Source organism: Prunus avium, chromosome 4, assembly GCF_965620075.1.
Source record: "Prunus avium chromosome 4, drPruAviu1.hap1.1, whole genome shotgun sequence".
NCBI lineage: Eukaryota > Viridiplantae > Streptophyta > Magnoliopsida > Rosales > Rosaceae > Prunus > Prunus avium.
The window spans coordinates 22,119,357-22,144,700 of record NC_142287.1 but is presented as its reverse complement, the minus strand read 5'-3'; the positions used below and the strand labels follow the sequence as shown (position 1 = coordinate 22,144,700).

The 25,344-nt window shown below is 36.7% G+C and overlaps 2 protein-coding genes, 1 long non-coding RNA gene and 3 pseudogenes across 3 annotated transcripts; 3 read left to right on the top strand and 3 right to left on the bottom strand.

Annotated features, from left to right (window-relative positions):
* Positions 1-4,408: 4,408 nt before the first annotated feature.
* Positions 4,409-7,632, bottom strand: LOC110766948 (putative leucine-rich repeat receptor-like serine/threonine-protein kinase At3g14840; annotated as a pseudogene).
* Positions 7,633-7,956: 324 nt separating this feature from the next.
* Positions 7,957-9,811, top strand: LOC148295033 (uncharacterized). Its single transcript, XM_088251620.1, has 2 exons — positions 7,957-9,464; positions 9,641-9,811. The coding sequence occupies exons 1-2, from the start codon at positions 8,210-8,212 to the stop codon at positions 9,679-9,681; spliced, it is 1,296 nt and encodes a 431-aa protein (XP_088107746.1). The 5' UTR covers positions 7,957-8,209; the 3' UTR covers positions 9,682-9,811.
* Positions 9,812-15,881: 6,070 nt separating this feature from the next.
* On the top strand, positions 15,882-16,351 carry LOC110747334 (uncharacterized; annotated as a pseudogene).
* A 63-nt stretch (positions 16,352-16,414) lies between these two features.
* Positions 16,415-18,093, bottom strand: LOC148295032 (uncharacterized). The gene is made up of 4 exons (XM_088251571.1): positions 18,022-18,093; positions 17,403-17,501; positions 17,273-17,326; positions 16,415-16,663 (listed from the first exon to the last, which is right to left on the bottom strand). Exons 1-4 carry the CDS (start codon positions 18,058-18,060, stop codon positions 16,415-16,417), a joined length of 441 nt encoding a protein of 146 aa, XP_088107697.1. The 5' UTR covers positions 18,061-18,093.
* A 777-nt stretch (positions 18,094-18,870) lies between these two features.
* Positions 18,871-20,941, top strand: LOC148295031 (uncharacterized). Its single transcript, XR_015835111.1, has 3 exons — positions 18,871-18,978; positions 19,403-19,536; positions 20,204-20,941. It is a non-coding gene; the product is annotated as an uncharacterized LOC148295031 (long non-coding RNA).
* A 2,628-nt stretch (positions 20,942-23,569) lies between these two features.
* Positions 23,570-24,091, bottom strand: LOC110747820 (mavicyanin pseudogene; annotated as a pseudogene).
* Between the last annotated feature and the right edge of the window lie 1,253 nt (positions 24,092-25,344).

Sequence of the window (25,344 nt, the reverse complement as noted above, 5' to 3'; positions counted from 1 at the left end):
AGATTCATATAGGAACCAATATCGCAACATCAAAACGAAACGAAACAGAATTAACTGTGTCAAGTATTTTTAGAGCCATCTTCTTCACCTCAAGCATTTCAACAATTTCAAAGTATAAGCGAGTCTTTCTGAGATCGGTCAGTCATATATTGAAATATAGCATTCAAAATAAAAATATCCAAATACATGCTTGATTCAATGACAGACACCTCCGTACAAGAAGAAAGGGAATATAATTAGAGCCAAAAGGCTCAAAGAAATCATAAATAATATCATGCTATGACAAGCAAGAACAACTTGAACCAGATAAGCATTTTCAGATTCCGAAGTGCTAAAATCCAAGAAAGAACAACTTCAACCAGCAAAAACAAAACTATTGCATCAGATTGAAAAACCAAGAGTTTCAAGATTAATGGAAACCAACAGCAACTTCAAGTTGATAATCATATACATACCTCAACTCAATACCTAGCTATGCTTCTCATCATCGGCAGTTGAAAGTCACCGTACTTCAAAATTCGAAATTCGGACCAGACCTTCTTAAGTCCTTCTTAGAAAAGAAGGTCCTGCCCCGTACTTCAAATATTGCTAGCTTGGTGAGACACCTTGCTCCAGAATAGGGCTGCTGCTCCACTGATTTTGTTTTTTTTAATGAAAAGTTCCAAGGTTTCTACCTCTAATTATATAGACTTGGGAAAGGAAACCGACTTAATCATTGTACTTCTTTACTTCCTAGCTAGGTTTTAGGCCTAAAATGTAATTTCTAATATTCAAAAAATAAAAATGTAGAAAAAAAGATATTCAATGAAAACTCTTTTTTTCTGTTTTGGTTGGATATACAATTTCAATCATAAGGTTGTACTTATCATTTTATCTAATCTAATTTAAATTGTTGTACTTATCAGGCTTTTACTTGTTACAAAAATAAAAAAACACAAAATTGGAAGCTTTTTCTTTGTTTTAAAGAAAAAACAAAAAGAAACCATGAGAATCTTTGCGGAAGAAAATGAGATATGAACCCTAATCCTAATCTCTTTTGACATTTTAAGATTTAGAAGACTAAATGACATCCATGATACATATCATAATTTATTTTATGGTCGGTAGCTTTAAAACTAATGAAATCAAAAGTTTAGTTTTCATTCGATAATATATGATGCTACAACAAAATTACAAGAAAAGTGAACAACTCTATTTTACTAATTGGGTTTATATTGAAATGGGTGATCTTGCTTCATTCTATCCGCTAATTTGCTCCATATATTTTACAGATTTCCGATTTCTTATATTTAACTTGATTCTTTCATGTTTCAATATTTTATTTTTAAATGGTGTTTTTAACTTATTGACTTTGTTGTACAACTAAAGATCAGCATGTTTTTAACTTATTGGCAGCAAAAGATTACATGGAAACAAGTTGGTTATATATTTTATTAAAATGTGATATCCATTTAATTAATACATAAGTGCACCTTTTTATTTTTTGGAGTACAAATAAATTTCGAGATATGCTACAGTCAATCACACGATTCATGTCCATGTAAAGATTAGAGAACATTACTTTGCTCTCCAATAAAATGGGGAGAAAAAAGGTTACATTTTATTAAATGTGATATCCATTCAGTTAAAGGAAAAAAATTAATGTGAGAGTGCACTTTAAAATAAGTTTCGAGATATGTTACGATGAGTCTCACGATTCATGTCAATTCATGCAAGCGAAATTCACAATGCATCAACAGTCAGATTACGCCTACTCGTGAGCTATTCATAATTTCATATACAAGTTAATTTGGGTGGCTTAACTTTCAATGATCCTAGTACCAATGTCTTTTTTTCTCCGTCATGAAAAAGGTGAAGCGAATGGCCCTTTATAGTATTAGTTCAGCAATCAAAGTACGTGAGCTTACATGTGCGATGTAAGTGCCACAGCTGGGAAAGACAATATTTATCTCCTCCATGCTTCCTCATGTGGCACCCGAGCATCTTTTCAGAAAAAGAGAAAAGAAATGGAGATTCTTCATTGAGTACATGTCAAGATGTTGCAAAACAGTTGGGAATTCAAATGACTGCCGAGTATATATCCACTGCATGTTTGTAAATGCTGCATTGCTCAGACATTGCCATCAACATTGACTCTATGACGCCTAACTTTCACCAGTAACTGTTGCATACACTCAGCAGGATGGACCGGAGCACCTTCTGGAGTACTCAGCAGGGATGCTTATAAGATTTAAACACAAGCATAAATGCATTGCAAGCAACATCAAAGGTATATATATGTTACCAGGAGCTAGCATCTTCAAAAGTGCGTGTGTCCCAATGTGAGCAAGCGCAGATTTAATCCGATCATGCCCTTCAAGATCTTCGACATAGTGTGAGACAACATTCCCCTTGTTCATAAGTTTCCACCAAAACAGCAGGATGCACAAGTGGATGCAAATGGGCAGCTTCCCTTGTCAAATGGGCAACTTGAGACATAATAAAAACTGCAAACTGCTGTACACTCTCATCCAATCTCCACCACTGTAAAGCAGGAATGAAGTTTGAAAGTTTTGCTACCAAAACAGCAGGATGCACAAGTGGATACAAAGGCTTGGGGAAAGAGACATCCTTCCATACTTGTCCATTTCCTCTAGCAGGAAACGTATATATAGTCCCTGTAGAATCTGTATTGGGGAAGACGGAAGCCAACTCTAACAATTGTCCGCTTCTGGACAGCTGTGTTTCTCCACAATGGCATTTGCAACTTTCCTAAAACCTCTCAACGTTGCAAATAAAATATCAAGCCAATTAAATTAGCACAATATATATATATATATATATATATATATATATATTCACATTTCAAAAGGAAGAGCACCATAAATTAAAGCTGATTGAATCATCAGAAAAGAAAATAAATTAAAAAATGGGCCAATATGGATTTACTCCAAAAATACAATATCTTAAACGTATAGACGCGCGGCTATACCCCTTAAGTAGCGCAATATGGATTTATCTTTTTTAATTACTTTAATTAGTAGTTATGTTTTAGTTATTATTTACTTAGTGAATTATTAGTATTTAAATATTTAATTAAAGAAAAAAATAGAAATTTTAATTACTATTTATTAAGTAATATAATTCATGAAGTTAATTAAAATATTTAATACTAATTATTCATTAAAGAAATAATAATTAAAATATAATTGCTATTTTAACTAATTAAATTAGACAAAGATATTATTTAATTACTAAAAATAAAATTGAAAAAAATTAATTAACCTAAACATACTACATTTATATATATATTAAGGAAAATGCTAGAGGCACCAACTTTGGGCACCAACTTGCTCACCAACTCTCCCGATGAAAGGTGGCATATGTCTATCGCGGCATTCTTGCAACTCTTTTTTTCTTTATTTTTCTGTAGAGAATTATTGCAAGAGGGCAAATAAATAAATAAAGTAAATAAAAGAAAGCATCCAATATTAATTGCAGAAAGCTTTTTCTTCGTTTTAAAGAAAAAACAAAAAGAAACCCTGAGAATCTTTGCGGAAGAAAATGAGATATGAACGCTAAACCTAATCTTTTGTGACATTGATTTAGAAGACTAAATGACGTTCATGATGATACATATCATAATCTTGTGCATTTCGTTTATCTTGACATGCAGTCTTGTGTACATGTAGTGCTGGACTTCGTCTCACCTGAAAATGTTAATGAGTGATTGAAAGTGCCTACCTTTGTCATGAAAAACAGGTGAAGCGAATGGCCCTTTATATAGTATTAGTTCAGCAATCAAAGAAATACGTGAGCTTACATGTGCAGTGTAATGTAAGTGCTACTTTTATCTCCTCCATGCTTCCTCATGTGGCACCCAAGCATCTTTTCAGAAAAAGAGAAAAGAAATGGAGATTCTTCATTGAGTACATGTCAAGATGTTGCATGACAGTTGGGAATTCAAATGATTGCCGAGTATATATCCACTGCATGTTTGTAAATGCTGCATTGCTCAGACATTCCCATCAACATTGACTCTATGACACCTAATTTCTCTAGTAACTGCTGCATACACTCAGCAGGATGGACCGTATCACCTTCTGGAGTACCCCAGAAAGCGAATGCCGCCTCCACTCCCTGGACTAAAATCAAATACAGAATGTAGATTAAGGAGGGAAACTTGTAACAGAAGCTTCCTGAGTTCATGATATGATTGCGGAACTGCATTTGTCTACAATCATAACACACACACAGTGATTAATAAACGAAAAGGAGTGAATACTACACACACACACACATATATATATATATATATATATAACATATTTCAATTGTGCTTGACAAAATTCATGCTTTGAGACAAGAAAGTAAATGAAGAGATAGTTAAATAATTCTGTCTAATGAGGTTGCCTTTACTTTAATTAGCTTAAGTTTTTTTTTTCTTTATTAGCAGCCTTACTTGAATATAGATATCAAATACACGCCTTCCCAGATTTTGTGAAGTTTGTGCATCGCGGCTAGCAAAAACCGTTTTTGCAAATTGCAATGTTACAGTATAAGGTCCATTCTGAAGACCCAGGCCATAGTATCTCAGTGACCCTGGGGACACTCTTGAAGTCTCGAAAAGCTCTGGTGTCAAATCTGCACTGGAGACTTGCGTAAGGGTGGTTTCCACAAATGATTGATTCAAATTATCATAAAAACCCGCATTGCTAACAGCCCATTTCTGTGTACTGGTTACATTAAATGTTGCTGGGTGAAGAGCTGAGTCTTCAGCCTCATACAATATGCCATCATTTCCTCTCATTTGTGGTCCTCCACACTTGATTGAGAAGTTTGTATCTGTACAATTCAATGTAAAAACACAAGCTATGATTAGTGAAAAAACTTCAAACTAATGTAAGAGCATCCACAGTGGGGGGATGTATAAGGGGATGTATGTTAAATATACACTCGTTGTGATCGAAATCACCCGCAGTGGGGGGTGTACATGAATGTAAAATTACATCACCACCTTGGAGATGTAGATTTAGATGCAATTGTACACCTTTTTTTACATCTCTTGCAGGTGGGACCCATCTACAAAAAGGAGAGGAAAAATGGAGAAAAGTGGCTTTACACCCCCGAAAATACACCCCCCCCATTGGAGCAAAAAGCGTATTTACACCACCGAAAATACACCCCCCCACTGTGGATGCTCTAATAGCACAAGATATGCTTACTAGATTTATCAAGACATTCCTACAATATGTATACATAATGAGATAAGCAATGCCTATTGCTGTAACATGATCTAGCATTAAAGAAATAAATGCTAGTGAAATATAGAAGAAGATTACATAGTGGGGTATTTCGATTGCATGGAAAATTCCTCTAGAGGCAATTCAATCCAGGAAGACTGTAAACACAGAGAACAATTATTATTTATAATAATTAAACTGTAGTGGAAGAATCCATTAAACTGCAAAAGTGTAATAGCAATCACTTTATGTTTGAACTGTCCGTCTAAAAAAAGGGTATTTCGATTCAACTCACGTTATGTTTGAACTGTCAAATGTGAAGTTGTTGACCACTAAATTCCTGCATAAAATCCTTAATCAATCCACATATGAAGATGAAAATTTTGTGTTCAAATCTCAACATATCAGTACTTCAAATCCATCCCTTCTAATTTATTGAATTTCATTCATGTGGTATTATATATGCACAATGAAGGTGAAAGATAAAAAGGAGACATGCAGTTGCAATATTGTGGTTACCCATGGGGGAAAGCTTCCAGAGAAATAGTTGTAAGACAAATCTCTGCACATGACAATACAGAATGAGAAGGCACAAAAATGCATGAAAGTTCAAAGGAATTTAAGAAAGAAAAAGGCTGCCAGAATGCACGCGCACACACACACACAGAGTACTGGTTTCATTGCCAGTACATATAGCATACTTTTATGACATTAGGACTTGCATAGTCTGAAGTTGATTGCTCTTTTGGCTTGGAAGAGGTCCAGACAGACTAGTGTTTCCAAGAAATCTGGCCATATCAATTATAGGAGGCACCCAGGAAAAAAAAAAAAGTAGAAACAAAGAAACAATAAAAAGGTCAGATGAACGACTAAGTTTCCGAGCAGGAAATTCAATGGCATAAGTACAGAAGAGGGGAATAATGAAGGCAGGCCTTATTACAAATACATAAGAGAACTCATGTTGAACAAAGAACTTGGGAGTTCGCCTGTTAAATTGTTGAAACCCAGATCCCTGCAACATGAGTGATAAGTTAGAGGAACAATTAGAATGATAAGAAAATTAATTGGTATCTTTGGGATTCAAGCTTATATATCTGCTGGAATGTACAGTATCTGTAAACGTTGATATTCTCCAAAATCAGTAGGGATGCTACCATTGATTAATGTATTCCGTAGAACTCTGTTACACCACCAAAAAAAATTAGTGGACAAGTAAATGGAGTAAGATTTTCAATTTGAAAGGGAAAACGAAGTTTGATCACAGTGCGTGAATAAATGAGGTGTTAACTTACAAATCAGTTAAGTTCTTCAAATTTCTTATGAAATGAAGAGACGAGCTCACATAATATATATCACTGATTCGCCTTCATCATCATACACAAACATAAATGATGCCCAGTAAATGGAGGAGAGAGAGAGAGAGAGAGAGAGAGAGAGAGAGAGAGAGAGAGAGAGAGAGAGTTTAAAATGTATTAAGGATTTGCCCTTACAGAGATTACAATGAAGTCAGTTGAGGAAAACTAGTTGGTATTGGGCCTTCAAAAGAGTTCCCTTGAAATCTCCTACAAAAACATTTGAGATGCTTGTGAATAAAAGTCCCATCTCAGCCATGCAGATCTGCTTTCATAAACTGCAGAAGGTTAAAAGTTTGCCATACTTACACAGAAGTTAATTTTCTCAAATTCCCAATAAAATAAGGTATCTTTCCTGAGAAAGGATTGTCTGATGCATAGCTAAAATTCAAAAAGTTGACTCATAGTAAGCTCATCCCAGAAAAGAAATCTCAAAGTACTGAATAAAAAAAAAAAACTTACAGGATTTTCATGTTGATGAGCTTAGCAAATGTTGAAGGAATTTCTCCACCGAGTCCACAGCTGTCCATGTAACTGTGAAAATAACAAACTGATTGCTACCAATTTCATACGATAAATGCATTCCTTGCTCATTGATAATGAAACAACAAATAAACCGCTCCTTTAAGAGAAAATAATTACACATTGCAACAAGTGATTCAAATTCGATGAGTTAAATGAAGCACTCACAATAGCCCGAGATTGACTAAGTTACCAAGTTCTGGAGGGAGTGTTCTGGAGAAATTATTTGATCCAAAGGACCTGCAACAAGTCATGTTGAGAAGGTCTAGAATTAAATGATAGGGGGTTCTATATTTAACATGTCCCAATAGAGCATTTCTCAGTTGTCTTTGCTTACAGCATCGTTAGCTCCTTAAGGTTTCCAAGCTCCTTGGGGATGGGACCCAATAATGAATTGTGGGAAATTGACCTGAATGGAAATAACAATTAAAGATATTAGCACCCGTTTATAATTCAGGATAAAAACAGAGTAATTTTATGTATAGTACTATGTGCAGTCTATGTTTCACTACTTACAATACTGTCAACGCAGACATACCGATGAATGCTGGTAGGGGACCAGTGAAATAGTTCAGATCAAATTTCCTACAAGAATTGAAACAAAATGCAATGACCAGCGATTAATCTCTGAGTATAAAAAATATTCGTGACAATTTTGAACGGTAAGAAACTTGATCTGAAAATGTTAATGAACACCTCAGCTCAAGTTAGTTTAGTATTGTTAGAATACCCACGTGCTATTCACGTGTTAGTGTTGGCATCTGTTAAGCATGGCTGTTAGTTAAGCCTTCAGTCCTTACAATTGTATATAAGCTAAACTGTGCATTGTAATATTCATTTCAGTGAAAAATATACAGAAATTCTCAATATATTCTCTCTGTTTTTCAGTCTTCTTCTTCCTTTGTTTTCCAAGTACTTCTTCTGTTATCATGGTATCAGAGCCCATGGTGGTGATCAAGATCTAATATTCCGCTTCCGTCTCTCAGCTTCCTTCGTCTCTCTTGTTCTTCTCTCTCTGCAATTCCTCCTTTCTCAGCTTTCTAAGATTTCTCCGATTTCTCGGCTTTCTCCAATTTCTTCGAATCCAAAATTTCTAAAAACCCTAATTTCTTCATGGCTTCTTCTTTTCCCAAAATTGAGAGTCTTCTTGGCCTCCTTACGATTCTTCTTGCTGATGATAACTTCTTGAAGTGGAGTTATCAGATCGAATCTGTGCTTCAAGGATACGAGCTTTTTGGGCATTTCGATGGTTCTTCGGTTTCACCTCCTCAATTCGCCATTGTTGATGAGGAAGGCGACACTTCTGAGCTTACCACTGCTTATAAGGAGTGGATTCGTACTGATAAGGCACTTTTGAGTTTACTCATTGCTTCTCTGTCTGACGAGGCGCTTGAATACGTCATTGGATGCAAAACAGCTCGCGATGCTTGGATCAACCTCTCTGATCGCTATGCTTCAGTTTCTCGCGCTCGGATCAACCATCTCAAAACTGAGTTGCAAACTGCACAGAAAGGTGGAGATTCTATCGAGCGATTTTTGCTTCGTCTCAAACATCTTCGAGATCAACTGAATGCTGCTGGTATCAAGATTTGTGATGATGATTTCATCATTAATGCTTTGAATGGATTACCACCCGAATATGACATAATTAAGATTGTCTTGATCGCACGAGATACTCCATTGTCTCTCAAGGATTTCAGAGCCCAGCTTCTCGCTGCTGAACAAACTGCTGAGGCTCGTATTGTTCATCATACTGCTTTATATGCGACTAATTCATCTTGTGCTCAAGGTTCCTCTGTGTCTTCAGGACAAGGTATTTTACGTACACCTTCTCAGCCTTTACCACATGTTCAGTCGTTTGGTGGTCAGCAGAATTCTTTTTCTCGTGCCTCTGGTTCTCGAGGTTTTTCTGCACAAACCTCTGGTCGTGGAAGGTTTAATGGTGGTCGCCATGTCTCCTCTCAGTTTCGGGGTGGTAGTCCTTCTGGTTTTCATGGGGGTTCTAATTCCTATCGATCTCATGTGGTGCCTGAGTGTCAAATTTGCAGCAAGCGTGGACATACAGCCGCTAATTGCTATTTTCGTCATGCCAATTCCTCCTCTTCTACTTCTAGTGTTGTTGAATGCCAAATCTGTGGAAAACGTGGGCATGGCGCACTTGACTGTTTCCACAGGTCAAACTACTCATTTCAGGGCCAAGCACCTCCTTCTTCTCTGAATGCTATGACTGCTCAGACTTCTTTCTCTCCTGAGCAAGTCTGGATTGCAGACAGTGGTGCTTCCCATCATATGGTTGGCAATTCTTCTCAATTGGATCATGTGACTCCTTGTAATGTTGATGAGAATGTCACTGTTGGCAATGGGGCAGGTTTGACTATTCAGAATCTTGGCACTGCTACTATCTCTTGTGCCCAATCTCCTTCACTGTATCTTCCATCTGTTTTGCATGTTCCTAAGCTTAAAGCAAATCTATTATCCGTCCATCAACTGTGTAAAGACAATAATTGTTTTATCACATTTGACGTCTCTGGCTTTTATATACAGGACAAGATAACCAAGGCAATTCTTCTTCAAGGCAAGAGTAATCACGGTTTATATCCTATTCCTCTTGCTGCTTCTCAAAGATCTCGAGGTGTTTCTTCTATTTCTTCAGCTCCAGTTGCATATCTTGGACAACATGTCAACGTCTCTATCTGGCATCAAAGGTTAGGGCATCCAACAAATACCGTTGTGCAAAGAATGCTTCAAGATTCTGCTTTATCTGTTTCTGCTGATACTTCTCAAGCACTATGTACCGCTTGTTTACATGGTAAAATGCACAAGCTTTCTTTTCCTAAGGATCATGTTAAGTCTAGTGTTCCTTTTCAACGGATTCACAGTGATGTATGGGTCCTTCTCGACATAAATCTATAGATGGTTTTAGATACTATGTCAGTTTCATTGATGAGTGTACTGGTTACTTGTGGCTTTATCCACTGTTTAATAAATCTGGAGTGTTTGAAGAATTTCTCAAGTTCTATGCTCTTGTCACTAATCAGTTTAAGGCTCCTATTCAGTATTTTCAAAGTGATGGGGGTGGTGAGTTCATTAGTAGGCAATTTTCTTCTTTTTTGGATTCAAAAGGGATAATTCATCAGCTTTCTTGTCCATACACCCCTCAGCAAAATGGTTTGGCAGAGAGGAAGAATCGCCATATTATCGAAACTGCTCTTACTTTACTAGTTGCTGCTGCTCTTCCTGATAAGTTCTGGTTTCATTCAGTTGCTCATGCTGCTTATCTCATCAATCTTATGCCTAGTTCAGTTTTAAGATATCAATCTCCTTTTCAAAGCTTGTATGGCAAGACTCCTGATATTAAATCTCTTAGGATTTTTGGTACTGCGGTTTACCCATATCTCAGACCTTATAATGAACATAAGCTTCAGCCACGAACAGCTCAATGTGTTTTTATGGGATATTCTCAAGGTTATAAAGGGGTCATTTGTTACAATAGATCCACCGCAAGGTTTATTGTTTCCAGACATGTCATTCATGATGAAACTATTTTTCCTTTTAAGTCTCATTCTATCTCAGCATATTCAATTCCAGTTTCATGCTCTTCCAAGACTCAGCCTTTACCTATTTGTATTTCACTTCCTCCATGTGTGCAAGTCTTAAATCCTAGTGATATATCTGGTTCTATATCTCCTCAACACGTTTCTTCACAAAATCATACTTCACAGAATGTTTCTATTTCATCTTTAGAATCTACTGAGAATCCTGCCTTGTCTTCCAGTGATTCAGTATTATCTGTGATTAATGATCAGCAACTCCAAGTCCTCTTGCCTGCCTCCCCTTCTATCTCTAGTTCTGTGTCTCCTTCTTTTAACACTCATGCTATGCAGACTAGATCAAAGGCAGGTATCGTTAAGTCTAAACAGTTTGAAGATTATCAGTGCTATCATACCACTCTTCCTGTTCTACATGATGCTGCTGAACCAGGCACTTATAAGGTTGCTTCTCAATCTGTTCATTGGATTCAAGCTATGAAGGACGAAATTGAGGCATTACATGCTCAGGGTACTTGGGAGTTAGTTCCTATGCCAGTTCATAAAAATATTGTTGGTTGTCGATGGGTATATAGAATTAAGAAAAACTCATATGGTACTTTGGCTAGATATAAGGCAAGATTAGTTGCCCAAGGCTTCAGCCAAGCTCCTGGACTGGATTTCAGTGAAACTTTTAGCCCTGTGGTCAGACACACCACAGTAAGGTTGATATTAAGTATTGCAGCAATGAATCGATGGTCGCTCCGTCAACTTGATGTTAAGAACGCATTTTTACATGGTGATCTTGAGGAAGAAGTCTATATACGTCAGCCCCTAGGTTTTGAGGATCCAAAATATCTCAATTATGTTTGCAAGTTACGAAAGTCTCTTTATGGTCTTAAGCAAGCTCCAAGGGCTTGGAATGCCAAATTCACAGGTTATCTTCCAGCTATTGGTTTTGAATCATCTCACTCTGACCCTAGCTTATTTGTGAAGCATCTAGGTTCAGATATTGTGATCCTTCTCTTATACGTGGATGATATAATATTGACTGGTTCAAAGGTAGCTTTGGTGCAAGAAGTTGTTGATGAATTAAGCTTAGCTTTTGATATGAAAGATATGGGGAAGTTGAAATATTTCTTAGGATTACAGATTTCTTATAATACAGCTGGAGATATCTTTATTAACCAGGCTAAATATGCCAAAGACTTGCTTGCTAAGGCTGGTCTGAGTTCATGCCGACCTTGTACTACCCCTTGTAAACCACATGGTCAACTGTTACAGACTGAAGGTGATGCTTTGACTGATCCTACAACCTACAGAAGCATTGTTGGTGCATTACAGTATTTAACATTTACCATACTTGAAATCTCTTATGCTGTCAACACAGTATGTCAGTTCATGACAACTCCTTCAGAGTTTCATTTTCAGTTAGTTAAGAGGATTTTGCGCTATCTTCAAGGTACCTTGGATCATGGACTTACCTTTACTAGTGGTGCTTGGGAACTTAATGCTTACAGTGATGCGGATTGGGCAGCAGATATAAGTACTAGACGATCTATCACTGGTTTTGTGGTTTTCTTAGGTCATAATCCTATATCTTGGCAATCTAAGAAACAGAACTCAGTCTCCCGGAGTTCAACCGAAGCAGAATACAGAGCATTGGCTCATACAGCAGCAGATTTGGCCTGGATTCGACAAGTTTTGCTTGATTTGAAAGTGTTTCTACCTCAGCCTCCTACTATACATTGTGACAACCTTTCTGCTCTAGCATTGAGTTCTAATCCTGTGTTTCACTCACGGATCAAACATCTTGATATAGACTTTCACTTTGTTAGAGAAAGAGTACAAAGAAGAGATCTCTCCATGCAGTATATTCCAACAGATGAACAGGTTGCAGACATATTTACAAAAGGGTTACACAGTCCAATCTTCACAAAGCATTGTGGTAATTTGCGGCTTGGGAACCCAGCTGGATTTGAGGGGGAATGATAGATGAACACCTCAGCTCAAGTTAGTTTAGTATTGTTAGAATACCCACGTGCTATTCACGTGTTAGTGTTGGCATCTGTTAAGCATGGCTGTTAGTTAAGCCTTCAGTCCTTACAATTGTATATAAGCTAAACTGTGCATTGTAATATTCATTTCAGTGAAAAATATACAGAAATTCTCAATATATTCTCTCTGTTTTTCAGTCTTCTTCTTCCTTTGTTTTCCAAGTACTTCTTCTGTTATCACGATAAACCAAACAACAGAGAAGGGGGTTGGAAAAACTTCATCCAAAACGGCCAGATATCTTAAAGCCTCAAATTCATTTGGAAACACCCCTCGTTTGTTGATGTGGCTGGATTATTCTCTGGCTTTTCAAACTTGCTTCCATTAATGGCAAATCCAATGCATTGCTCTCCTCCACTGATAGGCTGCATGTCCCATTGCTTCAGTATCGAGATCAACGCTGTCACTGCATTCTCAATTCAATCATTGCGTACACATCACATAACGTATTTATGCTACACCTGAAAGATGGCTAGTACCTTCAGATGGATCGGTAGCAGCATTTTGAGCCATGGACGCATGAAACCAGAAGCGGCTGAGAAAGCATAGACTGCAAAAGAAGCCAAAGGACGCTGAAAGAAGCCATTGTTGTTTCAGACTTTCAGTCTGTCGCAGTGTTCGAAAAATCGGCCTAGGCGGGCGGCTAGGTGGCTAGGCGGTCGCTAGGTGGGCTCGAGGCGGCTAGGCTGTCACTAGGAAGGCGTGAGGTGGCTAGGCGGTTGCTAGGCAGGCACAAGGCGGCTAGGCGGGTTGGGTCTTTTTTCGTTGCCGAACCCGGAGGATGAAGTAGCTGAAACCAAAGAAAACAAATCGAAGCTTGAGTTGATAGAGAAGCGAAATGGCTTGACTGCGAGTGCAAGTTCTGTACTCTGCCAGTGCAAGCTTCGTGTTCGTCTGGAATATATGTCAAGAGTATAGCCGCTTGGCTATACCTTTAAAATATTCAAATGTCTTTGAATCGGCAATAAAGAAACAAGGCCTTATTTGATATTTTGGACGCCAAAATATCAAATTGTCAAGGATAATTATCCTTCTTTTATTTGACATAAGTTTTCAACCGTTAGATTAGAGTACAATGAATGGCTAAAATTAAACATACTAATTTTTTATATATATATTTTTTAATATAATGATATATTGTAATTAATTTTTTATTGACTTTACCATTCCATTTTCTCTCTCTATATTAATATTTGGCTTTTTTTTTTATATACCCCTGAAAATGTATTTGAGTCTCACTTTGCCCCCTGAATAAGAACGGATCCATGTACAGGCTAGGCTGGGCTCTAGTACGGTGTAAAATTTTTAAAATACTAAACTTAGTACAAATTTTATAAGCTAATCCTACTCCAAAAAATATTTGCCCACAATCTCTGTCTCCTGGCCTGTGATTGTTTTTTTGTTTAATATTAGCTCACCTCTTTTGACTAAAAAAAACACATTTATGACTGCTTTTGGAACAAAGAACATGGTAGTAATAATAAATTACTATCAAAACAAACAAGGGAAATATTTAATGTCTGCCAACATGAAAATTTAATAATTTCTTCATGCTCTATTTTCCCTAGTAGCCGTAAACCCCCTTTCCTTTTTTGCCAAAATAAACTATAAACCCCTCTTCTTTGGCTCTATTTTAAATATTTTTACAAGTATCAACTAATTAAGGTGGTTTTGAAGTTGAAACTCCAAGGCTTGAGGTTAAATAGTGGCTGGTTTGGTCCCTTTGTAGTTTGGATTTGCATTGCTTCTTCTAGCTACATAGTATTTCTGAGAGAAGGGGAAAGGTTCGTTTTAGATTTTTTTAAAATTTTTTAAGATGTTATTATTTCTTTTATTTGTTACTTTCTGGTTTTGAAATATTGTAAATGTTATTATATTATTATTGTTATTATTTTACTTGGAGTCCCCAAAGCCAAGAAAAATATTAGCCCACTTGCCTGAAACCGTCCTTGACCCTGAAACTCATTTTGCCTCACTTTACTCCCTTTTCCACACATATTTGCCTCACTCTGCCTTGATTCCGGTGAGGCCAACAATTTCTGGTCGAAATATTAATTAAAAATTTAAAACTCAATTTTAATAAGATTAAATATTTAAAACATAATGTATATTAATTGAGTTTTTAATTTTTAATTAATATTTTGACCAGAAATTGTTGGCCTCGCTGGAATCTAGACAAAGTGAGAAAAATATGTGTGATAAAAGGAGTAAAGTGAGACACAATGAGTTTCAAGGGGCAAAGTGAGACTCAAATACACCTTCAAGGGGCATATCATAAAATAAGCCTTAATATTTCGGGAGCTTTAAGCCCTGTTTGGTATCCTACTTAAAAAGTAAATTCAAAAGCTATGATTCTTGTTAAAAACATGAGTTTTCAAAGAGTGATTTTACGATCATAAACTTGTTTGGTATTGAACTCCAAACTATTTTCAAGATCTAAAAAAATTGGAATTAAATGAGCCCAAGAGAACATGTGTTGTATGACAACATAAGTTAAATGATCCCAAGAAACACTATGGCTAAAATACAAGGATGTGGTTTTGCTTCATTTTTGTATTGGCTTATATAAGCCACACTTATATTGTTTTCTTTCTAGGGTTCGAAGAATCCAACTTTGGAGTGGGTTTTTTTTTTTGGACAAAACTTTGGAGTGGGTTTGAGAGGAGAGAAATCTCCACTCTACCATGCTAGAACCGGACACCAAGAGGAGAGGGCTAGCACCTTACCTCCTCTTGGTCATCTTCTTCATCTCTTACACTACGTTTGTGTATATGAACTAGAGGGTATCTACTTTGGTACCTTGTGAAGACTCTATGAAGCAAGCAACAAGGAAGAAGGTCTTTCCAAAGGTGAAAACTCGGAGACCATCCAAGAGAGCTTCAAGGATAAGAAAGTCTGATCCTTTCCTCCCTTTTCTTTTGTGCATAAGTGAGATTAGACCTAGAAAGATACTTGAAATTTGGTAGCATTAGGCTTAATAAGATCTAAAAGTCGCTTCCGCCTCTTTGAATGTTTGATTCATGTATGTTGTAGCTTAAAATCCTTGAGTTTAAATTTAAATGCATGTTTCCTTCAGAGGCTGAGTTATGGAGTCTCCTTAGAGGTCTGCAAATGGCTTGGGCTAAGGGTATTAGGACCCTTGATGTTAAATGTGACTCTTTTATTTGTTGTTTCTCTTATGGCCAGGCTTCTGGAGAAATGAGGAAACAAGTATGGAGTCAGTAGTGAAGAAGTTCTTGGAGACAGAAGGTGTAATGGCAATCACCATGGATGGGCTACTAGAGAAGTTCTTTGAGCCCTTTGTCATGAAAGGCATTCAAGTTGATCTCCTTGAACCCGGTCGTATTGTTTGCTCCTTCAAAGTACCCCCTCGTTTGCTGAATGGAGGCAATTTTATGCATAGTGGAGAGCCACAGCAACCCTTGTGGATTTGATAGGGTCAGCTGCAATCCTCATCGTCGGAACTCCCAGGTTTGGAGTTTCAGTGGAGATCAACGTTTCATACTTGGATTCTGCTTACCCTGGTGAGGAAGTTGAGGTTGAGGCCAAGGCTTTACGAGTTGGGAAGGCTGTTGGTGTTGCCAGTGTTGAGTTAAGGAAGAAGAAGACATGCAAAATTATAGCTCAGGGCCGTCATACCAAGTATCTTGCTCTCGCTAGCTTAACCTTTTGATCGTAACATGATACAACTGGTTCATGAAAAAATAATCTAAATCAAGAAAAAAAAGTTGATTATTTAAGTCAATTCTTCAAAATCGCATTCCTCATCATGATTGCATTCATCATCGTAATTGTATCCATTATATTTGTCATTTGCAACATATGAATCGTCATCTTGGCCTTGTCTGGCTTCAGCCTCTTCACTGTAACCATTACTTTCATGCTCAAACTCATCATCACGACTGTTCTTCTCATTTGACAGTTGTATATCACCAAGACTGCCACAATTAGACTTTGTGCATTCCTCAAATGTAGGTGCATAACCCTGATTTTACACATGAAGAAAAAGATCAGATGAATCAAATTCGGTATCTATTAAAGTTCAGGCAATTACTCGCAGAGAGATACCTCCATTTTCTAAAACCTACCAAGATTTTTAACTAGGAACTACATTGCAAAATCATCATAAAATGACAACAACAAAAAAACTTTGAACCATATAACTACCCCATTAACTGCCCAATTAGTTAACTAATCATTCTAGTAAACCACCAGATTGATTTTCAGATATCACAGTTTCATGTCTTAATCCATGCTTAATAATAATATACCATCTTCCAAAGATTATTCTTTTATGTATTAAATTCTATCCTGGAGTAGTTTGTGTGACTTGGATATACCTTTATTCCATTGGACAGGAATTTGGTGTCTGCACACTAACCAGACATTAAGAAAACAAAAAATATATTGAACAAGTGACATCATTTGACCATCGAAATTAAACGTGCCATTAGATTTGATTGGCTTTTAGTCGCTTGTAGTCTGTGCATCAGTGAACAAGACCTTGGATATGTTGACAGAACATAATATGGGATTTGCAAAGCATGAATAAAGCAAAATTGATTCTAAAATAAGACATATAAAAGATGCTTACAGGCTCTTCATTTAAATTATCCGAAGGTTCATAGTTGATTTTTGAACTCAGCCTCTGCAAGTAGGACAATCAACATTGCAGGAAAATTTAAGCACCAAAAATCCCATAAACCAGTTTATTATTAACTTACATTCTTAGTATCCATCACAGTAGAAACTTTGACAACCTTTTCTGGCTTTTTAGCAGGAGCAGATTTCTTGGCCATTCTGGCTCGTTTTCTACTCTTTCCCTGCCAATTTTATAGTTGCATATAGAGATCAATACATAAGACTCAATGCTGGCAGTAAAACATACACAAATAGTCAAAAGATCAAAAAATAAGTCAAATGCAAATAAGATTGATGTGAAAACTTTCAACACAGTTATTCAATATGTGACTCAAATAACAGCTCAGAACTAGGCAAGAACTCTAAGCTGGATGAGACTTCCAAACCTATGCTACAGATCACAATGCACATATGACATGCAGAAAACATAAACTCAAATACAAGAAACGGGGTCAGTTTTAAAAGTGAAGAATTCCTGCACAATCACAGAGCTAAGGAGAATGAAGAGGCAAATAATGCAGGGGCTGATAATCATGATTAACTACATAACCTCAATGATTTTCAATCTAAAGACTCAAAAGCCAATAATATAGACAACAAATAAAAAGAAACCATGGAACAAACAGAAACTAAGAAAGCCCCTAGCATTGCACCGAATCCTTGTGAACACACATATGATAAAATTTATGGATTTCCAAATGCTAATTTATCATAGTCCTTGTTCATTGCTTCCCAAATCATTCTTTTGAACAGTGCCGCCTGCTTGCTGTTAAGGTACCCAAATCATGTCCCATTGCTTGAATATTAAGATCAACGCTGTCACTGCATTCTCAATTAAGTCATTGCGTACACATCACATAACGTATTTATGCTATACCTGAAAGATGGCTAGTAGTACCTTCAGATGGATCGGTAGAAGCATTTTGAGCCATGGACACATGAAACCAGAAGCAGCTGAGAAAGCAGAGACTGCAACCGAAGCCAAAGGACGTTGAAAGAGGCCATTGTTGTTTCAGACTTTCAATCAATCGCAGTGTTCAAAAAATGGGCCTAGGCGGGCGGCTAGGTGGCTAGGCGGGCTCGAAGCGGCTAGGCTGTCGCTAGGAAGGCGCGAGGCGGCTAGGCGGTCTCTAGACGAGCCCGAGGCCTCTAGGCGGTCGCTAGGAGGTAGCTAGGCGGGCGCTAGGCGGCTAGGCGGTAGTTAGGCAGGTTGAGTCTTTTTTCGTTGCTGAACTCGGAGGACGAAGCAGCCGAAACCAAAGAAAACAAATCGAAGCTTGAGTTGATGGAGAAGCAAAATGGGTTGACTGCGAGTGCAAATTCGTATTCGTCTGGAATATATTTAAAGAGTATAGCCGCTCGGCTATACGTTTAAAATATTCGAATGTCTTTGAATCGGCAATTATGGATCAATTTCCATGGGTCGGTTATGATCTGCGGCCCAAACGTCGGCCCGATCCTACGGCCTGTGGGTCCGATCCAAACGATTAACGGTTCTGCTACCCGCGTACGCCAGGCTTTCCCTTAGCCTTAGGTTGCCTTGCTCTCTCTCTCTCTCTCTCTCTCTCTCTCGTCTGCAATACATACAAATGGCAAGCGACAGGAAATCCGAGGAGAAGAAGAAGAGTAGGAAAAGGAGCACTTCTTCAGATTCTGAAGGTACTCAAATCTCTCTTCCCTTTTTTGTTTTTCCTTTCTCTCCGGTTGGTTGCTGAGAAATCAAGCAAAAATCGAGATAGGTAAAGAAACAGATGAAGAAAACATTCTCTTTTTCATAGCTTTTGTTGTTATGGTTTAATCTCACGTCTCAGTGTTGCCAAATAGATAGCTTTCAGACGTGGGTTACTTGCAGACTTTGTTGAAAATTTTGAATTTGTTATATTTTCCTAATATATTGTCATCAATCAGACAAATTTTTGTGGGTTTCCACTAAATTTGTGTAATTTATTGCTCAGGGAGTATACTGGAATGCGGGTTTAGTTCCATTTGATTATTCATTGTTTCAATTTTTTTTCTTTTTGCCACCAAAAGAGTATATGGTTGTTTGTTCTTATGGTTTCTTTGTTTTTTCCTAATGTGGAAGTACATATGAGAGAAAAGGTAAGAGGCATAGACCTGTAGAAGATGAGGAACGGAAGAACAGAAGGAGTGATAAGAAGGAGAAGTCAAAGGACAAGAAAAGGTCACATAAGCACTCGAAACACGATTCTGATAAAGGTATATCAATTCCATATGAGCATGAGGCTCGTACTTCATCATTTGAAATTATATGACTTTTTGGGTTTAGATTTTGTTATCAGTTTGAACTATGTGAAAAATGTTGTATCAGTTTATATTCTTCACTAGTTTAGGATGGATTTTCAATTGTTTACTGGTCTTAGATAATATCACTTTGTGATACTCATTGAATCCAACTTATCGGGTCTAAGAGTAAATTCACTTTGATTTGACCTCAAGCTGTCATCATATACCTACTGGTTGAATAATGAGAAATTATATATCAATAACCAGTCCAAGTAGGGTAATGGCATATTTGCATCAGTATGGTTTTATCAGACATGTACAGGCTTACTAGTTGAATAATGATAGAAATTAAGCTTCAAGTTGCTATGCACTTAAGAGTAGTAGCATGGGTTTATTAGCCGCATCCTTTGTTTGGTGTATGGAAAAACTTTGTTTGATCGAGTTGTTTTGACACTGAAAAAGTAAACAAAAACTAGGAGGTTAACTAGAAAAAAATTATATTATTTGACTTACCATGTAGTAATGTCTTCTATTGGATTATGATCCAAGAAACTTCCGTGGTTACCAATTTCTTTGCCTATAGAGGATGAGGCTCTTTATAGGAAATTACTTATCATATTGACATACTATTGTGCCTCAGAAAAGAAGACAAGGGATAAGCACAAAAGTAAACATCACAAAGGTGATCGCCACTCGGTAAGCTTTCTTATTTCTAATCATGAAATAAATATTTCATGTTTTATGTTGTCCCAACTGTGTATAATCTGGATTTTCTCTGTGCCTTTTAATCCTTAGGGAAGCAATATATTTCTTACAAAAAATGATAACTTGCCATTACATTGAATGTTAAATAATCCAAAGTGCTTGAATATGTTAGCAGAATCTTTGATACTTTTAGTATAATTCAACTGATCTGAGTTATTGAAGAACTGAGATAGTCAGGTAAAGTTTGCATAGATTCTCGAAAGTTGGCAAGGCTTTGATTTCGGCCGTTTAGACATTCTTATTGTATAGATCTCTAAAGGGCATCAAAAGTTTAGATTGTGTGAGGGAATGCATAGTAAAATCGGGGAACAGGGAGAGCAGTAACACATAGTTTCCATTGGGTACCTAATTGTGATGTTAAATTTTAGAAACCAGAAAACAACTTACAAGATATTGCTCCAATATGCAGTTTTTATTATAAGTTCTCTTTTCATGCAAGCAAGTTATATTTCTCATGAAGTAGTGTTTCTTTAGTTATGTTTGGAAATGTTTCTTGTTGCAATTAAGAGCGTATGGTGCTCAACCTATGGAAAGGTGCCACTGATGCTCAAAGAAGACCTAGACAGAGTATATTTGTAAACGGACAAATGTTTGCTCTGAGAGAGAACTTGTATGACAGAAACCAAGAGAGCATATAATGAAGTTTATTTCTGCACAGGTGCGATTTATTTTAATTTTCATCATGTACAGAGTGGCAAATAAAAACTGACAAATATAATTTTAAACAATATATTCAAGCCATGGATCCAATCCGCATAAATTGAATGAAAAACATTAACATCCCAACTATATTACACATCTCCAAAACACAAATCCCGAAAGAGTAGATAATACAAACATGGTAGCACCCAACTAAAGTTTCGAAAAATGAAGTGCATGGCTGAGCTTGACGACCTCTCTTCGGAGTCAGAGGATCCGTAAGGTGTCGGGCTTGGACTTATAAATGAGTCATCTGGTGTAGGTACGGTAGCCGTGATCTCAACCCTTTGTCCGGCTTGACAATGACCAGGAGCACCACACAAAAAGTAAAAGTTGCCAGGCCCATCAAGGGTGATGTTGTCAGATCCTGATGTATAGACTGCGATCGGGGAGGTAGGGTTGCAAGATTCATAATCTTGGTTCGTAACTCGCATCACGTTGTGAAATTGATTGTTATAAGAAAATATGAGTGTGTCGCCAACATGGAAGTCTTTTGTTGAAGTCCACTCGTTGTAATCAACAAGGCCTCCAGAAGACCACCCGCTAGAGTCACCAACTCTATACACAGCACCAAAACAAACACCACATAAAGCAAGCATAACCAAGAAAATCAGTCTACTTTTTTCCAAAGCCATGAGTAGACAACAAATAGGAGAGCGGATTAGAGAGCAGAAAAATGATCGAGTGATTGATCAAATTTTTGTAAAGGGAACGAAGAGCTGACTGAAATTTTGCGTGAATGTAAAACGGCATGCCCTTGCATATATATACTAGTGTATCTACTAGCCGACTACAACATGGAATAGGGTTTCCAACTACTAGTTGGAATTTTGACCCAAAAAAAAAAAAAACTACTAGTTGGAATATGATTTTTTATATTTTTCACAACACAAATAATTAGAAAGTTGGAATGGCCCAAACCCAATCCAAATTGCATTAGTACTAGTACTAATACTGTCAGATAGTTGTGACTATTTTTTACTTGATCCAAGTTATCTAAGGACACAAAATATATTTTATAAAAAAAAAATTGTAAAAAAAACAAATACACATATGTTTTTGTACCAAAAAAAAAATTACAGATTATAAATGAAGTTATATTTACACCCATGCCACGGTGCTTCTTGCACATCTGCATCACCACTCAATTGATGCCCTTTCTCTTCCTACATCTCGAGTACCAGATATAACAACTTTGTACTTTAAAAAAATATATAGTTTTGCTGGCAAGTCATATATGTGTATGTTTTTCCTATAAATTACAAAACTGCCATTCATATCTTAAAATGAGCCCAACCCCAAAACCTCATAAATAAAAAACCCAAAACACTCAATAGGATATTAAATTAATTTAAGAATCAATATTAAATTTAATAGGACTAGCTGTCTTTTTTGGGTTCTTTTTGGGTTTGTTTATAGAAATTAAATTGTGTAGGATTTATATATATCACAAAATATCTCCCTTTTTTTTTCTTTTTTCTTTTTTTAACCTTTTGGTTTTCTATCACCACCTCTTTTATAAAATTTATGGCATGTTTACTTAAAATAATTGATCTACTGTGCAATCCTCAAAAGCTTGCAATTTAAGATCATACACAAATCGGTTGTTGCGATGCCCCGATTATGGTTATAGTGAAAGGATTTAATGACGCAAAAAAATGCATTGATCAATTGTTATGAAATTAATCAACACCTTGAGGATTTGGAATAGTGCAACTTGTCTCAAAGTGAAAGAAACATATGGTCAAACCAAGGTGGTTGGTGTGAGTGGTTCGGCACTCTCATTCCTTAAGAGAGGTCAGGGGTTCAATCCCTGCTCTCGTACGGAGTCACCACTTTGGCCAACACTTTACCCCTTACGGGCCGGCCCGGTGTGAGTGGGGATTAGTCTGGGTTGTGGTTAAGGTTTAAAGGTGCCACCCATAGTTGGGGCCCATCCAGGACCACCTCATGGTTCAGACCAAAAAAAAAAAAAAAAACATATGGTCAGGGGCTTGAAACATATATTTGCTTTATCTGAAACAAAGAATTTTTATTTGACTGTGCAATTTTATTCATCATGTATAATTATGAAAGATTTATGTCCTTTGAATGGCAAGGAAACCGATTTACGCCATACATATATGTTCATATATATATATATTGTTGAAGTTAAATTCCTCCTTGCAACTGTGAGAATACAAGAAATTTCTTTTTGGTTTTGGGTTTGGCAGACCCAGACTATCTAATTTTGTCAGTTTTGGTTATTTTTAGTAGAGGTCTCTAGCATTGATGAGAGAGATTAAGTGTATGACAGAAACCTATTAAGCATATATTGGAGTATATTTGTGGACATCTAGATTTAGTTTAATTTTCATGTACAATTAGTTTCAGCTGTGACACAGAGATACAAACCAAAAAGAAGAAACCATATAAATTGACAAATATAATAATATCAAACAATTTATTCAAAAAACTATGTTATACATCAAACCATCTCTCACCTACCTCATGAAATGAAAGAAACATTAACATCCCTACTATATATTATTAAGAAACATATTTAAAATACAAAACCCAAGAGAGTAGATAACACAAACATGGTGACACCCAACCCAAGTTTTGAAAAATGAAGAGCAGGACTAGTGCTTAGAGCTGAGCTTGGCGACAACACTGCAGAATGAGAGGCTGAAGGTGATGATCCATAAGGTGTCGGGCTTGGACTTGCAAATGAGTCATCTGGTGTAGGTAGGGTGGCCGTGATCTCAACCCTTTGTCCGGCTTGACAATGTCCAGGAGCACCACACATAAAGTAAAAGTTTCCAGGTCTTTCAAGGGTGATGGTGTCGGATCCCGAGGTATAGACTGCCACCGGAGAGGTAGGGTTGCAAGATTCGAAATCTTGGTTGGTAACTTGCATCACGTTGTGGAATTGATTGTTGTAAGTAAAAATGAGGGTGTCGTTGACATGAAGGTTTTTTGTTGAAGCCCACTCATTGTAATCAACAAGGCCTCTAGAAGTCCACCCATTGGAGTCACCAACTCTATACACAGCACCAAAACAAACGCCACAGAAAGCCAGCATGAGCAAGAAAGTCAGTCTACTTTTTCCCAAAGCCATGAGCAGACAACAAAGGAGAGCAAATTAAAGAGCAGGGAGAGATCAAATTTATGTAAAAGGAATGAAGTATATAGCTGACAGAAATTTTGGGTGAAAGAAGAATGGGGTGCCCTTGCATATAAATAGTGTGTGCATCTATTAGCCGACTCCAACATGGAATAGGATTTTTTATTTTATTTTTCATAACAGAGTTAAATTAAAAAGCTCAAACAACAACCCAGCTTATCCGTATGTGGGTATGATTCAAATTTGGTGGTCAAAATATTTCCAAGAACGCATATATAATTCACATATAATTCACAGGAAGCTAGAGATAATAAGATAAAGTAGCGGCTTTTGGAAATGATATACATGAAGTAGCCTAAGCCTATATAGATATGGAGAAAACATGATAAACGCTGCATTAACATTACAGAGAACAGAGAGCTCGTAGGCTTTGTGGATAAGCCCGGTTCTTCTTTTTGAGAAAGACTTGTCTATTAGTCGTATTCTCAATCCTCTTGATCTGAAGCTTCACTCTCCCCATTCCTAAACTAGCTTTTACAGGTTTTTTAGTCGTACCTTTCCATTTCTATTTTGCTATTTTGGAAAACCTAGCTAGCTACTTGTATGGGAAAGTAATCAATATGATGGAGAAATATGACGAACATTTCCCTCTCATCATTCACATAATAACTCAAGATACAATTACATGGATGAATAGAAGTTAGGAGAGAAAAACTAAAGGAGAAAGATAAGGAGCAAAATCTTACCAGAGTTTTTGTCACTGTCAGGTCCCTGGCCTGACACACACACAGATACACATATCAAATTAAATATATTCATTAACATAACAAACATTTTGTTCTTGAGAATAATTTTATTTTATTTATTTTGATTGATTTATTAATAAATTGCGTTTTTTATTATTTAATTATTCTAACCCATTTAACGGGAAAAATTATTGTATAGAAGATTTCTCATTATTGATTAATTTGATTTTATATTTATCAAAGGCTGAAGCTTTCATTGTCAACCACTTATAAAACTAGATTGTCAAGATATAATGTTGAATAATAAAGTTTAATTTTGAAGATAATCACAAACATTAAAAGCAAAAAACAAAAAATCGTATAAAAGAAAAGAAATTTGTATGGATAATGCGAAAGAGAAAACACGAATGATGAGCTATAATGTTGAATAATAATTTTGAAGATAAGAACAAAGATTAACACGCT